Source organism: Phyllobates terribilis, unplaced genomic scaffold (assembly GCF_046119375.1).
Source record: "Phyllobates terribilis strain yellow unplaced genomic scaffold, ASM4611937v1 Scaffold_4__5_contigs__length_816908805, whole genome shotgun sequence".
Taxonomy (NCBI): Eukaryota; Metazoa; Chordata; class Amphibia; order Anura; family Dendrobatidae; genus Phyllobates; species Phyllobates terribilis.
The window spans coordinates 496,936,541-496,955,075 of record NW_027362764.1 but is presented as its reverse complement, the minus strand read 5'-3'; the positions used below and the strand labels follow the sequence as shown (position 1 = coordinate 496,955,075).

At 42.4% G+C, this 18,535-nt stretch overlaps 1 protein-coding gene across 1 annotated transcript in view; it reads left to right on the top strand.

Annotated features, from left to right (window-relative positions):
- Positions 1-18,161, top strand: part of GFOD1 (Gfo/Idh/MocA-like oxidoreductase domain containing 1) — a 73,178-nt gene extending 55,017 nt beyond the window's left edge. Inside the window, exon 2 of the mRNA XM_073678787.1 lies at positions 17,148-18,161. Within this exon, the coding sequence (XP_073534888.1) occupies positions 17,148-18,067 (920 nt within the window). The 3' untranslated portion in view covers positions 18,068-18,161. The remainder of the gene's footprint in view (positions 1-17,147) is intronic.
- The last annotated feature ends 374 nt before the right edge of the window (positions 18,162-18,535 follow it).

Below are 18,535 nucleotides of genomic sequence, written 5' to 3'. Positions count from 1 at the left end.
GTGGCAATGCAAATTAACACTGATGTGGCAAGAATTTTTCTTAATAGACATTTTTTAAATAGCCAAATCCTGCTTCTACTGCCCAGCTACATATATAAACAGTGCCATGAAAAGTATTCATACAGTAACTCTTGAGCTTTTCCACATATTTTCACATTACACCCACAAACTGAAATGTATTTTACTGGGATTTTACGTGATATACCGACTCAAAGTAGCAAGTATATGTGACGTATAAAGGAAATGATACATGGTCTGCCTGGAAATCCCTGTGAGATGATTGCAGTTCCATTTTTGTTAATTTTTTGTATAATTTATGCTACAGTATTTTGACTGTAAGACTATGTTCAAACATGTTTTTTTTTACGTCACAAATCTGCAGCAAAACTGATCTCTGGCAGAAAATCAGCTGCGTCAAAAACGCAGGTTTTTGCTGCATTTTTTTATGCGTTTTTTGTGCGTTTTTTCAGTGTTTTTTTCACTGTTCTTCTGTCTCTATTTATGCATGTACATAAAGTTCTGTGAAAAAAAAGAACCCCATTCTATTTTGCCATCAAAAACGCTGATGCAAATTTTGGTGCGTTTTTTATGTGTTTTTTTCACCACCCATTACTTCCTATGGGTGAAAAAACGCTGAAAGAAGTGACATGCTCTGTTTTCCAAAAAAACAACCAAGGCACACAATGTAACAAAGAAATCCATGATGTGTGAACAGAGAATTCTGGTACTGCAAAACGCAGCTGAAAATTTGCATAAACATCTGCAGCAAAAAATGCTGAAAAACAAAACGTGTGTACATAGCCTTGGGTAAAGCTTTGCTGATCTTTTTGCGGCCTTCACCTTTCTTGTGTAAATAATTTATTTTCTTTCTCGGGTCGTATGACATTTCTCTTCCATGTGGTGCTATTGCTGACAGCATGAAATAGGAAGGGGTTTTCTTTGTTAAATGGAATCTGTCAGCAGGTTTCCGCTATGTAATCTGGAGACAGCATGCTGTAGGGGTTAAAACACAGATTTGAGCAATGCTTCTCTTATCAATCTGCTGTTTATTTGCAATGATTGTTTTAGCACCAGGAGCTTATTATTGCTGGGACACAGCAGTGCTGGTAGTCTGACACGCCCACTTCTGTGATAAGCACCTCACTGTTTATAGACATTGTATATAGCGAGCCTGGTGTGGGCAGGTTAGCTTTCTCAACTCTGCTACATTGCTAAATCTAAAAACTCTGTTTGTAATCCATACTTTAGCTTTCCTTCCAATACTTTCATTGGGGTGTACTCATTTTTGCAACATGCTCTTAAACACTGTATATATATATCTATAATATAACCGGGGATGCATCCCTCTGTCTGAAGCCTTTATAGACTGCACATGCGTGACACGCAGTCTGGCTCTAGACAGAAGAACGCATGGTAAGAGGAGTGTATGGCGCCGGAGATCGCGGTATGCGTAGGCACTGAACGCATACTGCGATCTCCGGCGCCATGCTTACAATACTTACCTGACCGGGAGGAGCGTTGCCGCGGCGCCTCTCTCTTCGCCGGAGACCAAGGCAGGAGTGAGGCGTCGGATCGGCGCATGCGCATAGCGCTATCCGGCGCCATTTTACTGAAGACACATTTTCAGTGTCTTCAGCAAAATGGCGCCGGACAGCGTGGTGCTCTGGCGCAGCGCTCCTCCCCGGCCTCCGGCAGAACAGGACGCAGCAGCGCTGGAGCACAGAGAAGAAAGGTAAGAGTAAGGCTATGTGCCCACGATGCAGAAATGCTCAGGATTTTTTCCTGAGCGTTTCTGCATCTCCCTGGCAGAAAAAACGCATGCGGATTGTACATGCGGATTGTACATGCGGATTGTACATGTGGATTGTACATGCGTTTTCCTGCCAGGCACATGCGGATGTGAAGCGTTATTCACTGACATATCCGCATGTGGATTGACAAGCTCTTTCCAAGTGATTAGCATCACTTGGAAAGTGCTTGTGACAACTAGGTCACACTATATAAATCCATGCAAACGGCATGGATTTATATAGTGTGACCCGAGAGAGTGGTTAAAAATAAAAAAATAAATGTATACTTACCCTCCGATGGCCCCCGGTGTCCTGCTCACTCCGTTCTCCCTTGCCGACAGCGGTTGATTGAAAGACCTGCCGACGTCAGCGTCGCGTGACCCGTCACATGACTCTGACGTCAGCGCAGGTCCTTCAATCCACCGCGAAGTGCCGGGAAGCAAGGAGGAGCGCAGCGCGGGCCGCCAGAAGGTAAATATACGTTTATTTTTTATTTTATTCTTTTTTTACAGATTTTTTAATGGTACCTGGGTCCGGAGGAGAGTCTCCTCTCCTCTAGACCTGGGTACCATCCGCACATTAAAACGCGCTAATTACGCAAGTACAAATGCAGTCTTGCGGAATTGGCGCGTTCTGATGCAAGTCAATGGCGGCGAAAACGCCGCGTTTCCGCAAAATTAATGGACATGCTGCGGATTTTTGAGCGCAGCATGGGCACAGCACATGCGGATTATCATTTGGGAACATTGCTGCCCTTCTACCATGCGTTTTTAATGCGTTTCCGCAGCTGCAAAAACGCTGCGGAAACGCATTAAAAACGCTTCGTGGGTACACAGCCTAAGTGTTTATTTTTTTTAGATGTGTGTACAGCGTGAAAGGGATGCGGGGGCTACACATACCAGGATTGGGGTGAGGGGTACCACACATACCAGGATTGGGGTGAGGGGTCCCACACATAACAGGATTGGGGGGATGACGGGTGCCACTCATACCGGGATTGGGGGGATGAGGGGTGCCACGCATACCGGAATTGGGGGGATGAGAGGTGCCACGTATACCGGGATTGGGGGGATGAGGGGTGCCACGCATACCGATATTGGGGGGATGAGCGGTGCCACGCATACCAGGATTGGGGGGATGAGGGGTGCCACGCATAATGGGATTGGGGGGATGAGGGGTGCCACGCATACCGGGATTGGGGGGATGAGGATTGCCACGCATACCGGGATTGGGGGGATGAGGGGTGCCACGCATACCGGGATTGGGGGGATGAGGGGTGCCACGCACACTGGGATTCGGATGAGGGGGGCCATGCATACCAGGATGAGGAATACCATACATACCAGGATAGGGATGGGGTACCATGCATACCAGGTTTGGGGTGAGGGGTACCACGCATACCAGGTTTGGGGTGAGGGGTACCACGCATACCAGGATTGGGGTGAGGGGTACCACACATGCCAGGATTGGGGTGAGGGGTACCACACATACCAGGATTGGGGTGAGGGGTACCACACATACCAGGATTGGGGTGAGGGGCACCACACATACCAGGATTGGGGTGAGGGGTACCACGCATACCAGGATTGGGGCGAGGGGTACCACGCATACCAGGATTGGGGTGAGGGGTACCATGCATATCAAGATTGGGGTTGAGGGGTGCCATGCATACCAGGATTGGGGGGTGAGGGGTGCCATGCATACCAGGATTGGGGGGTGAGGGGTGCCATGCATACCAGGATTGGGGGTGAGGAGTGCCATGCATACCAGGATTAGGGGTGAGGGGTGCCATGCATACCAGGATTGGGGGTGAGGGGTGCCATGCATACCAGGATTGGGGATGAGGGATGCCATGCATACCGGGATTGGGGGTGAGGGGTGCCATGCATACCAGGATTGGGGGTGAGGGAGCCATTCATACCAGGATAGGGATGAGGGGTGCCATGCATACCAGGATTGGGGGTGAGGGGTGCCAAGCATACCAGAATTGGGGGTGAGGGGTGCCACGCATACCAGGATTGGGGGGATGAGGGGTGCCACGCATACCAGAATTGGGGGTGATCAGTGCCACACATACCAGGATTGGGGGTGAGGGGTGCCATGCATACCAGGATGAGGATGAGGGGTGCCATGCATACCAGGATTGGGGGTGAGGGGTGCCATGCATACCAGGATGAGGATGAGGGGTGCTATGCATACCAGTATAGGATGGTGGGGGCAGCACAAATACCAGGAGGGGGGCAGCACATACCAGCATGGGAGACCATATACCAATAAAAATGCTCGCCACCCGGGTGTAGAACGGGTTCAATAGCTAGTATATATATATATATATATATATCTGCAAGGTACCACGCATACCAGGATTGGAGTGAGGGGTGCCACGCATACCAGGATTGCGGTGAGGGGTACCATGCATGCCAAGATTGGGGTTGAGGGGTGCCATGCATACCAGGATTGGGGGATGAGGGGTGCCATGCATACCAGGATTGGGGGTGAGGGGTGCCATGCATACCAGGATGAGGATGAGGGGTGCTATGCATACCAGTATAGGATGGTGGGGGCAGCACAAATACCAGGAGGGGGGCAGCACATACCAGCATGGGAGACCATATACCAATAAGAATGCTCGCCACCCGGGCGTAGAACTGGTTCAATAGCTAGTATATATATATATATATATATATATATATATATATATATATATATATATACTGTATATATATATATATCTGCAAGGAATTTGTATGTTCTCCCTGTGTTTGCGTGGGTTTCCTTTGGGTTCTCTAGTTTCCTTCCACACTCCAATGACATACAGATAGGGAATTTAGATTGTGAGCCCCAATGGGGACAGTGCCGGTAATGTCTGTAAAGCGTTGTGGAATTAATGGCGCTATATAAGTGAGTAAAATAAAGTAAATAAATATATAAATAAATGAGTACAATAATTATAAAAGGGTGTTACTTAGCAAAGAACTAATGTAACAAAGTTAAGAGGGTTGAAGATGATGTTTAATTAATCAGGTGTTAAGATCCCTTTAAAAAAATTGCCCCAACTCACCAATTTTTGAGGGACCAGAAGATGATTTAATGCATTTGATGGTCTCCAAACTCCCTCCTGTCAAATGATGGTTAAGTTTCAACACTAATCCTTTAGTTCTTCCTGGGGATAGGCTGTCCCCAGATGTGTCTGCCAATGTTTTTGTTCCCTCTCCCTACCAAAAACTTTTGCATGCTCAACCAAGCTGAGCGTGCATCTGTATGGGTGAAGGGGAGTTGGCAGAGACTGCTGTCAACTGAACAAGACAGATCAATATGGGAATTTTTTGTTGCAGCAAGAAAACAGCCTAAACTGATCAGGCAAAACCCTTGTATTTTGTCTTTTAATAACATGATAGGTTAAAGAAGCACTGCACCAACATTTTTTTTCCTCTTAATATATTGCAGTCATCATATTATATAGCACTGTGTACTTACAATTGCTCATTTTGCCTTTCCACCCAATTAATTATTCCCTTTTCCATTAGGTCTATGACATCACATGATTAAAAACTGACTAGCTGAATCCTTCTAAGCTCTATGTAGAAACAGGAGGTCAATTATCCCTGTATGAGTCATAAGTCACTGCAAAAGTCAATGGCAATGGGGAGGGGGAACAGCTGAGTCAGGAGTTGAAGAGGGGAATAATTTCTACAGGGGCAAGAGACTTCCTGTTTCTACAAAGAAAAGAGAAGAATTAGCTGGGTAGAAGGGCAAAATGAGCAATTGTAAGTACACAGTGCTATATAATGTGATGACTGCAATATATTAATGATGGGAGCTCTTCTTTAAGGGTGTTTGCATGTGTAGCATGCTTGGAGTCGGAGGCCCTTGTTCTTGTGTTGTAAATAAGTCCTGCATCTTGTTAACTAATTGTTTCATAAAGCGCATTCATGTAAATGTCCTTTTAATGAGCTAATGCCGTTACTATTCCATTTATGCTGCCTTTTCCTGCTATGGGAATTTATAGTGCTCATCTCTGACTTTGTCCTGTGACCTATATAGTAGTAGTAGGTCTGGAGGATCATATAAATTGATGGAGCGACAGATTTCTTCCATTTCTCCTGCCTAGAGTTTGCAGATTTCATTCTTCTAGACAGGAGTATCTGCTTTTCCACAACACATGAGAGAAAGTATATTTTCCTTACTAATAAGGACAAATTGTTGTAAAGTAGCCTGCAGAGAAAGTGGAAATGGTTTGTTAGGTTGTGAACAAAGCCACATCCTGAGAATAATCAAGGCCGGAAGAATGTGGAGTGCTCTTTGTTACTAAAAAATAATGGTTTTCTACATGACTGTTTATGATTGAAACAAATGCTATCAGAAGGATATGGCTTTGGCAGATCAGCTTGTTATACATGGTAATACTTGAGGTACTTTAAAGGACCTATCACTAGGTCAAAGTTTTTGCTCTTATTTTATTTCCCATTCTCCCGTGATGATTCGGTTTTATGTTTTTTTATGAATCCGCCATACAGTTCCAGAGATTCACCTTCTTATGTAGCACTAGTTTTTACTTTCTTTACAAGTGGGTGTGGCTCACTGGTTAATTATGCACTGCAGCCTAAAGACACGCCCCCAGAGAATCCAATGAGCCATGCCCCCTTATGAAGAGCATTAAAATTAGCAAAGAAAGAAGGTAGATTTGGCCGCACACGTGTAATTATTTCAGCACACTCCTATTAGAGTTTTGGAAACAGTTCATCACTTTTCCGCCTGGTTACAGTTGCCATCTACTTCCTCACCAGGTGGGTCAGAGGACCCTCATCCTCCACATAGGTGTGAGTCCCAAAGGCTAGACCTACCTACATCTATCAGATATTATGGTGGATTATGTGACTATGTCATAAATGTCCATGTTTATAATATCCCTTTAAAAAGGGGTCTCAAGGAATAGAAAAAAGTAGATAAGTTATTTATAAATGAAATTCACTTAAAGGGGTGCACTTACACCTGTACTGTTAAAGGAGTTGTGTGACCTTAAGCTACAAGTCTGCATTCACTCTTCGTGACTGCAGGCTTATGAATCCTCACATCGCGCCCACAGTGAGGATTCTCTGGTGCCGGCACCAGGTGCGGCGGGCATGTGACTGCTAGTATGTGATTTGCATACATGCGGTCACATGCCGACTAGACCCGCACGACTTTGCTTAATGCAAGTGTATTGAGTGAGGTCTGACATGTTTAGTCAGATTGTGGCAAGAAGTGTGTACAGTGGGGAAAATAAGTATTTGATACACTGCCGATTTTGCAAGTTTTCCCAACTACAAAGAATGAAGAGGTCAGTAATTTATATCATAGGTACACTCCACCTGCAGACATTTCCTGTATTTTTTTTTACCAAGTTTGCACAAACTGCTGCAGGGATTTTGACCCACTCCTCCATACAGATCTTCTCCAGATCTTTCAGGTTTAGGGGCTGTCGCTGGGCAACACTGAGTTTCAGTGCCAAAGATTTTCTATTAGGTTCAGGTCTGGAGACTGGCTAGGCCACTCAAGGACCTTGAAATGCTTTTTAAGGAGCCACTCCTTAGTTGCCCTGGCTTTGTGTTTTGCGTCATTGTCATGCTGGATGACCCATCTTCAGGTCGAGTGGAGTTGATACCAAAAAGTTCTATTTTGGTCTCATCTGACCACATGACCTTCTCCCATGCCTCTCCTTCATCTTCGAGATTGTCATTGGTGAGCTTCAAATGGGCCTGGACATGTGCTGGTGTGAGCAGGTGAACCTTGTGTGCCCTGTTGGATTTTAATCCATGACGGCATAGTGTGTTACTGGTCCCAGGTCTAGTCTAGTCATTGACCAGGTCCTCCCATGTAGTTCTGGGCTGATTCATGACCTTTCTTAGAATCATCCTTACCCCTCGAGCCGAGATCTTGCTTGAAGCCCCAGACCGAGGAAGATTGACAGTCATATTATGTTTCTTCCATTTTCTTATAATTGTGCCAACAGTTGTTGCCTTCTCATCAAGCTGCTTGCCTAATGTCCTGTAACCTATCCCAGCCTTGTGCAGGTCTACAAGTTTGTCCCTGGTGTCCTAAGACAGCTCTTTGGTCTTGGCCAGGGTGGAGAGGTTGGAGTGTGATTGACTCAGGTAATGAGTGCAGAGTAGGAGGGCTTCTCAAAGAAATGCCAGGTCTGTGAAAGTCAGAATTCTTGCTGGTTGGTAGGTGATCAAATACTTATTTCATGCAATAAAATGCAATTTAATTATTTAAAAATCATACAATGTGATTTTCTGTTTTTTATTTTAAGATTCTGTCTCCCACAGTTGAAGTGTACCTACGATAAAAAAATTCAGACCTCAGCATTCTTTGTAGGTGGGAAAACTTGCAAAATAGGCAGTGTATTAAATATTTATTTTCCTCACTGGATATTGCATATTTGCAGTCAAATGACTGCACGCTCAAAGCGCCATCAGCGGAGAATACTCACAGTGCACAGTTCATGTGATATGAGGATTCACGAATCTGCAGTCACATAGAGTGACTGCAGACTTGAAGCCTAAGACCGGACAACCCCTTTAAAGCTATGTGCCCACGATGCAGAAATGCTGCATATTTTTTCCGCTTCTCCCTGGCAGGAAAAACGCATGCAGATTTTACATGCATTTTTCCTGCCGGGTAGAAGCGTTTGTCAAGCTTTTTTGCATGCATTTCTGCATGCGGGTTATCAAGCGCTTTTCCAAGCGATTTTAGCATCAGTTGGAAAAGTGCTTGACAACTAGTTCACACTATATAAATCCATGCAACCGGTATGGATTTATATAGTGTGACCAGGGTAGTTAAAAAAAAAAGAGTAAGAATGGTAAAAATAAAGATTATACTTACCTTCCGATGTCCTCCCGGTGTTTTCTCCGCTCCGTCCGGTGTCTTGGGCGGCTCGCGGTGTTGTGAAGGACCTGCGGTGACGTAATTGAGTCATGTGTCAGGTCACATGACTCAATGACGTCATGGCAGGTCCTTCACAACACCGCGACCCATACAACAGACCGGACGCAGCGGAGAAAACACCGGGAGGACGTCGGAAGGTAAGTATAATCTTTATTTTTTATTTTAAATTCTTTTTTTACAGGTACCATGGTACCCGGTACTGGATGAGAGTCTCTTCTTCTCCAGGCCTGGGTACCATCCGCACATTGAACCGTGTGATATCTGCATGTGCAGATGTAGTGATGCGGATGTCACGCGGTCCAATGCCAGTCAATGGCGGCGATTACACTGCGTGTCTGTAAAATTAATGGACATGCTGCGTATTTTTCCGCAATGATAATCCGCAGCGGAAATTTCCGCAGCATGTGCATAGCACATGTGGATTATCATTGGGGACCATGGGGCACGTATTACCAAGCGCTTTTCGCTGCAGAAATTCCGCGGCAAAAACGCTTGAAAAACGCATAGTGGGCACGCAGCCTAACAGTACAGTTGCAAGTACATGGCAAGTTCCAATGCTGTGACATGGAGTTAACTTATACTATGTATTGGTAATTTATCTACAGGTCACAAGCTGAGCATTCAGAAAGACAGGGTGGACAGCAGCGCGACTGGCCATGTATTGCCTCAACACTCCTGGTATCTCCAGTATTAGCAGTGTAAGCAGCCTCATCTTACCTCTTCACTCCTGGTTTCTCTAGCATTGCATTAGATCAGATAGACAGGGTGTATAGCAGTATGAGTGGCCTCTTACCTCAGTACTCCTGGTACTATATTTCCAGTGTTAGATCACAAAGACAGGGTGGACAGCAGTGTGAGTGACTTTTTATTATCTCAGCATGCCTAGTATCTCTAATATTAGATCACAAAGACAGAGTGGACAGCAGTGTGAGTGACTTTTTATTATCTGAGCATGCCTAGTATCTCTAATATTAGATCAGAAAGACAGGGTGGACAGCAGTTTGAGTGGCATCTTCTTACCTGAGTTCTCCTAGTATTTCCACTATTACATCAGAAAGACATGGTGGACAGCAGTGTGAGCAGCCTCTTCATACCTCAGCATCCCTGGTATCGCCAGTACTAGATCAGAATGTCCACTGGTAAGGGACAGATCTTCCTACTGCACTGGCTTACAAGCACCTATCCCTTATTTCTCCTATTCCTAGAAAATCCCTTTAAGAAGATATTTTTACACCGCCTAAAAAATGGCATAATGCTTAAAAAATAATAAATTTTTAGGACACAGAACAATTACTAAACCAAGTTGTTTTTTAGTCCACGTAATGGTCCAGTATTCTCAAACTAATGAACTACAAGCTGATTCATTGAGGTGTGGAGTAATTATTCCTGTAGTGCGGGGTAATGACTATTTCCGTACATATCTATCATATACAGCAATCACCATGTATTGATTTAGAGTATTTGTACTAATAAGTAAGGAAAATGAATTCATCTAAAAAATGAACAGAAACAAGTACTGAATCCTCATCTCTGTAATTAGACTGATGAATTGGTAGTAACAGGATAGAAATACAAGGTATAAGATATCATATTAAAAGGGTTTTCCACTAGTTTGATATTGATGACCTAACTTTAGGTCACCAATATCAGATCAGAGGAGGTCTGACACCCAGCCCTCTCCAGATCAGCTGTTAGCAGCTCCAGCAGATGGGTGTAAATAGCTGATCGGTGGTGGGTGTCAGACTCCCACTCATCTGAAACTGATAACCTATCCCAAGGATAGGTTATCAATATTATAGTAATGGCAAACACCTTTTGATATGTAGTGAGCATCAGTAGACAGTGTGGACGGCTAATGGTTCTGAATATCTCTTGAAACACCAATATCCAGTGCATTGATTGCTGCATCAACTTTGCAAATCAATCAAACTAATTGAATGCAGAAGAATTTGTGGCTGCTGTTTTCTCTTTTCCAGGAGGTCCGTACCTAGCAGTTTATTAGGTAACCATTTATAGTATAAGAGATTTGTGTCCTGATTAATGTTTAAGTACACACTTTACAGCGGATCTGTCAGCAGGTTTTACAATACTGTCAAGATTCCTTTTGAGTGGATGCAGCAAATGACAGTTCTGCCGTCCAATCTAGAAATGGGGCGTGGTGAGCTGTCAGTATGGTGATGGACAGCTCAGCCGTCCAATCGAATGCTGGGGCGTGCTGAGCTGTTAGTGTCTGGAGTGACAGTCTAGCTGTCCATTCAGGACCAGGGTGTGCCGGGGCTTCATCCATGTGTCTCTTGTCCAGAGTAATTACCTGGCTACTTAACCAGCTAACTGCCTCTGATTGCTGCCAATGGTAGCTTTGCTCATGAGGTGTGTGCTCTGTGTTCCTTGTCTGGTAGTCTGATCTTTGCTGCTCGACCTAGGATTTGTCTTGACCATTCGTTTGTCTAGCGCTTTTGTCATGATCCGCTACCTCCTTGGAATATTGACCTCGGACTGTTTCCTGACTACGCCTTTGTCTCAGCCCTCTGTCTATGACATACTCTCTTAGCTTTTGACCTCGGACCTCTTGACTACCCAGCCTCACAGCTTATCCGTAAGTAGTTACCAGCATCACACTAACTGCGTACATTATTAAATCGATCACATATACCCAATAAGGTCGATATACCTACTTTTAAAATCCATATCAGAAGGTCTGTATAACCCTGATATTAACATGAGAATTTTATAAGTTTAGCTAATGATATAGAGAACTCATTAGTCCCATTATTTTCAATCCTTGCCTACTTAGATTGATGAAAAGGTGCAGCTTGTACTGAGCTGCAGGGAGCAGGGACACTGAGTAGTTTGTCAATCAGGCTAGTTGGGTGAAGATTCTACTGCAGCAGGAAAGAGGGACATTGGGGTGCAGTCAATCAGATAAGTGAGGGAAGATTCAACACCAGTAGGCAAAGGGGACACAGCTGCTTTCAGGCAGGCTAGGTGTGTGGAGATTCAGCAACAGCAAAGTGGGACACCAAGGAGCTTGTCAATCAAGTTTGGTGGGCAGAGATTAAGTTAAAATTTTCCTATAGAATAATACAGCAATTTTGACATGGATTTTCAAAGTAAGTACACTGGTCTTGTCAGGTGAAATTGATATAATGAATAAGGCATGCAGTTTGTGCTGTGAAATCAGGTGACAAATCCTCTTTGAATGACCATCTATTAAACCAGGATTCATTTTTTCTCTGCTGTACTGATTGAATGAGTTGGCAATGACATGAATGGAAAATGTAATTGTCTCCAATTTACCGTCTGGATTGGTTATAATTCAGGACGGCTAGTATGGTTACAAACATGACTAAACAGTATTATTTTCCTCCTAAACTTTTAGGCTAAGGAGCCAGAGATGCCCAAATGTAACTTGTATAAAATAAAAAAAAACCACGTGAGTCTTCTTGATCCATTTCTACAGAACATGTAGACAGGCTGAAGTCTGCTTGCCAGCACCATTCACTTCTCTTTTAAGGACTTATCAGATGCCTATTCCTGCCCGGGCAATGGGGTCATTTGTTACAGTGGTATTAGGTGTATTTCTTCTAGCTGTCATTAACATGATTACTAGCCAATGGAATTTTATGATCGAGATTAAGACTGTGTTCACATGTCACGATCAGCTGCAATTTTCAAAAATAACAAACAAATGCAACATGGCCGCAATATGTGACCACTGCTTTAATAGATTTTTTATTTTTTAGTTTGTTACAGGAAATACAATATAGTGCCTGGAATGTATGGGATAGTTATTTAAAAATGTACAGTGTATATTTAGACATACAGGTAGTGAGATGATTTCATGATAGGAGTCTGCTGAGAAGGATTGCAGAGTAAATCATCGGAGAAACGAGCCTGTATAACTGGTGATGGAAGCAAGACTGATGTCTGCTCTGCAGCTCTGTTTGGATAGCACTTTAGCTTCATTCCATTATTTGGATGTCAGAACCATGTTAAGAAAATGTACACGAAGAGCAAAAGCTGGAAAATAACGCTATGTGAATGTTTATATGGATCTTTCCTGGACATTTTTTTTCTAGATTCAGATCTGCATTCCGTGAAGAAAAGTTTTAATGTGTATAGATTACTATGTAAGATGACTATGTATGCTGTGGTAAGGAGAATCCAACACTGGGACAGACCATGTTACTTTAAGGCAACTAGAACTGTACCTTGAAAAAATGAGGCAATCTGTGGGTGTAGGAATAATATAAATCTTAAAAAAAAAACTCCACTGATATTGTCGCTCTTTGTGTTTTAGGCTGCGTCACTCCATTGCAGTGATTATTCACATTTGTTTCTTCTTGAGCGCACAATGTGAAATCTCTGCTTGTAGACCAGCTGGGAGTTTCTTTTTGGGTGTGTGCGCTTTCACCTCTTCCTCCCAGATGCTATCAAAGATCAGCACTGTCTGAGACTGCTAGATCAGCTGCTGAGCTTTGATTTACAGCATCAGGGAAGGTGGGGTAAAAATGTTCAACCCCAGAGAAAATCTGGAGAAACGCCCAGTTGATCTTCAAGAAGAGATTTCTCATTGTGTGCTCCAGAAGAAACAAATGTGAATATCTCATCAATGAAGTGACACAGTGCAAAACGGAAAAGAGCGTCAGAATCAGGGGAGCTCGGGGATTTTTACAAAGTATTTAATTACATTTTTTGGATGAAATGAGGGGCCTTCTTTAATCTTGCATGTGAAATAGCTGTTTCTCTGCAACACAGTAAAAAGAGAACTCAGCAGCAGCGGACTGCTGGGGTTAAACACCGCAGCACGAATTCTGCATGTGTACACAGCCACAGGCTATAATGCTGTGGCCACAAAATGCCACTAAACAATGAGAGAGGTAATTACCATACACTAAGTCTACTTTACTAGACTCCTAGTCTGTGAGAATCTAAAGGTCTGGTCAAGTAGATTTCCTTTGTGGCGATTACCTCCTCTTTTTGTTCAGTGGCATTTTTGAAAAAAAAAAAAAGAATGTTTTCTATGTAGATTTCAGTAGGTTTTTCTTAAATTTTCCTAATATGGATGAGAAAATTATTTAAAAAAAAAAAAAAAAATTACAATTTTGCTAAAATCACCATGGAAAAATAACGTTCAAAATAATAATAAAATTTGATTTAAAAATAATGTGAACAAACAAGAAAATATTTTTCCTCTTCCTATTAATTCCTTTTAATAAACTTATACCATTCCCACGGCTATAAAAACCATTTCAGTGCAGCCATTCAATTTCCCAGGATAGAAGGAGGCAATGAGTAAACAATTTGGTATCTTTGAAAGGCCTATACGTGGGATTCCAGTTAGCGACAGTGATAGAGAAGCACTTTGCGTCCTCTCTGAGAAAGATTAAACTGTATTCACATGATCTGATTCCCTGCCAGCCCTCGGTCTGTTTGTATTAATAGTTTATATTGTCTTCTAATAAATGTCGTCGCACGTAACCCAGGATTCCCACGCTTCACCTTTTCCCCTTATTTTAAACGCTCCCTAAAATGTACAAAAAATGAACTAGTAAGTCACTGTGAATGTCTGTGACTGCACAATTATCAATCACAGGCGTAACCTAAAACCCTTATTAAACATCTATAACGGGGCTACTATGGATCATGTGTCATTAACAATGCTTAGTGTCTTCCTATATATATTACATTTTTGCAAACTTGTATTGGAAGTAGTTATAGCAATAGGGAGCAGTGCAAAAATGGCTTGCTGGGTTACAATAATGTCTCCAGGCCCATATCGCTGCTGCAGTTGGACACTGAATGTTTGTGAATGGTAATTCATTAGTTAACAGTAAAGATGAGCGAATTGATTCGGAGGACCCTGGTCCAGCATTTACATCAGTATTCTTTGGGTACTGGACGGAAGCCATGCGTACTCCTCATACATACTGGAACTCCTCTTCTGATTGTTAGGCCCTGTGTGATGGCATATGCATTCGGCATTGCCAATGATGATATCAAGACGGCCATGTAAATCAGAAGAGGTGCCTGGGATTCCAGCAGGTAGGAGGTGGTCTGAAGGACTTCCGTCTTGCAGCTCTGTAATTCTGACGTGGCCGCTAGTCCAGGATTCTGCAAATGTATTCACTGATTCTTAGTTAACAGTAGTCAGCATCCTGCAGCACTCCAGTGGATATGAAGGTACATCCCCCAACATGCACTAACAGCTATCTGAACTGGAGTGCAGCAGGTTTCTGACCCCTGCAATGTCTGTGTCTTGGACTAATAGTAATCATATGAGTCGGTATAGTCATAACCCATTATGGATTGGCATTTTTATGACACTTCTTTGATCTTTATGACAGACTGTGTATACACACCTGGAATAACTACTACATGTCTACACATCATGGAGACACACCTTTCTCTATGAGTACAGGCCTACTACCTCCAGATGCATTCTCAGACATGGCAGCTTGTGTGGGAGACTTTTCTTTCAGAAATATTCTCAGAAATTAGTGACAAGTTGCTGTTGTCTCCAGTATTACCTTGCACATATGACTTTATTTTTGTGTGATGTGTCATTCATACAGTGTCTTAAATAATATGGGGCATTTCTTATTCTGACAGCTTTGTACTGAATCTGACAAAGAAAATTTCCATATAAAATCCAAGCAGGGGCTGGCAAATTGTATTGAGCTTACTACATAGATACGGTAACAGAACCAATTGTACTGCATAGATATGGGAGCAAAACCAATCGTGCTACATAAATATGGGAACAAAACTAAGTTTACTACAAAGATGCGGGAACAGAACCCAGCTTACTGCATAGATATGGTGTCAGAACGAAGCTTACTACATAGATAACAGAACTAAGATTACAACATAGATAACGCAAACCAAGCTTCTTACATAGACAACAGAAGCAAACTTACTACATAGATTTGGTAAAAGAAGCAGGCTTACTAAATAGATACGGTAAAGGAACCAAACTTATTGCACAGCTACAGTAATGAATCAAACTTACTACATAGATACAGTAATGGAACCAAACTTACTACACAGATACGGTAACAGCCTCAAGCTTACGTACAGATGCCCATATAGTCAATACAGGTGTAATGACCGTATACCGTCGTCAATACAGGTGTAACACGTATACCTCCCAGCTTGTGTTTTTATTCATGAAACAAAGAAGCAACTTTTATTCAGACCAGTGAGTGCCTTCTAATTTTTTGCACTATATGGACACTTGTATTTTTACATAGAAGTTTAGCACCCAGTCTTAGAGGATAGGTGCTTAGTCCTGTTTAACGGAGGATATATATGGTATGCACTGGTGCCGGTGTTCTAATTGATTTCCTGTTACTTACAGATGCAGTAACAGAACAGAGCGTATTACACTCGTATACGGTAACAGAACTAAGTTTATTAAAAAGACACGGCAACATTATAAAACTTTTTACATAGATAGGGTAACAGAACCAAATTAACTACACAGATACCATAACAAAATCAAATTTACTACATAGTAAAATTGGGACAGAGCCAAATGCAGTGGAAAATATATAATTACAAGGGTTATCCCTTTTCCTTGGCATTGTTCATCATTATCAAATCATTGGGATTCCGACACCTAGCACCCAAAGCCAAAAAACAGTTGCTAAGCGTCGGACCCCAACAATTTGGTTTTTATTTCCTATCCTAAGGATATTTCTAAGAGAGATGGCTTTGAATGTGTAAAAACTGTTTTCTGTTGGACTTCTCGATCTAACACACGTAATTGGCTCCGATTACAAAGCTGTCCCGTGCACAGTATATATTATAGCAACAAAGCTATTATAATATTTTCTCCAGTTCATAAACGTGTGGGGAAAACTATGAATATATATTAGTGAACTCTCTATACTGGTAATTTATCCACATTCAGAAAGGATAGTAAAAGTGCAATGGATAAAATACTTTATATTAGGTAAATAAAAGGTGAAATTTGTCTTAAAGGGTTGTCTGTGGAGTAATGTTTGTTTTTTTTTTACAAAAGTTTTGAATGTGCCAAAAAAAAGCAACCATATTCACCTCACCAATCCGCAGTCCTTTCCATTCTGACCCTCCCTGGTCCTCTGTCGGTCTCTACGTAGTGATGCAGTTAATGACGTCTCCTAGGGACACGTTGTTGACTACATCCAACTGTAAAGCATAGTCTCATACCATAGACTGCAAATATTGGTAGGGGTTGGATGGGGTACCATCGCCTGTGGAACGGTTAAAGTATACATGCATGGAGTTTTTCAATTGTATACGTTAAATGTAGTGCACAGACGCAGAGTGCACTTACTCTAAGTATTTATTTGCCACAGATATACCAATTATTTTGTACTTTTGTCTGTAAGACATGATATACTAATGAATATGTCTAATGATTTTCTAATTGTCCTGCAGGCATCGGTAAGAACGTCATCTGTGACAGGACAGCAACACCCCTTGACGCTTTTAGAATGATGTCAGCTGCTCACTATTATCCCAAGCTTATGAGCATCATGGGAAATGTCTTACGATTTCTGCCTGCTTTTGGGAAGATGAAGCAACTGATTCAAGAAGGATATGTGGGAGAACTTCAAGTGTGTGAGGTCCAGGTCCACAGTGGAAGTCTACTGGGAAAGAAATACAACTGGAGCTGTGATGACCTCATGGGTGGTGGTGGGCTACATTCAGTTGGTAGCTACATAATCGACCTCTTGACTTTCCTAACCAACCAGAAAGCGGTGAAGGTCCATGGACTTCTGAAAACCTTTGTAAAGCAGACAGACCACATAAAAGGAATCCGACAGATAACCAGCGACGACTTCTGCACATTTCAGATGGTTCTTGAAGGTGAAGTGTGCTGTACGGTTACTCTCAACTTTAATGTCCCTGGGGAGTTTAAACAAGACGTCATAGTGGTTGGATCATTTGGAAGACTAATTGTAAAGGGGACAGATCTGTTTGGACAGCAAAACAATAGCGATGAGCGAGAATTGCTCTTAAAAGACTCCACACCTGTCAGCAACTCCCTCTTGCCGGAAAAGGCTTTTAGCGACATTCCCTCCCCATACCTGATAGGGACTATTAAAATGATACAGGCGGTGCGACATGCATTTCACGATCAGGAAGACAGGAGGACGTGGGACGGCAGGCCACTGACAATGGCTGCTACCTTTGATGATTGTCTTTACGCTCTTAGTGTAGTGGACACAATAAAAAAATCTAACCAGACTGGTGAATGGCAGAATGTAGTAATTATGACAGAGGAGCCTGAATTAAGCCCTGCTTACTTAATAAGTGAAGCTATGCGCAGGAGCCGGATGTCTTTGTACTGCTAACAGTCTCAGCAAATGTGGCCAGATGGGAAAATTATAGCATTTGTGTATATATATATATATATATATATATATATATATATATATATATATATATATATATATATATATACAGTACAGACCAAAAGTTTGGACACACCTTCTCATTTAAGGATTTTTCTGTATTTTCATGACTTTGAAAATTGTACATTCACACTGAAGGCATCAAAACTATGAATTAACACATGTGGAATTATACACTTAACAAAAAAGTGTGAAACAACTGAAAATATGTCTTATATTCTAGGTTCTTCAAAGTAGCCACCTTTTGCTTTGATGACTGCTTTGCACACTCTTGGCATTCTCTTGATGAGCTTCAAGAGGTAGTCACCTGAAATGGTTTTCACTTCACAGGTGTGCCCTGTCAGGTTTAATAAGTGGGATTTCTTGCCTTATAAATGGGGTTGGGACCATCAGTTGTGTTGTGCAGAA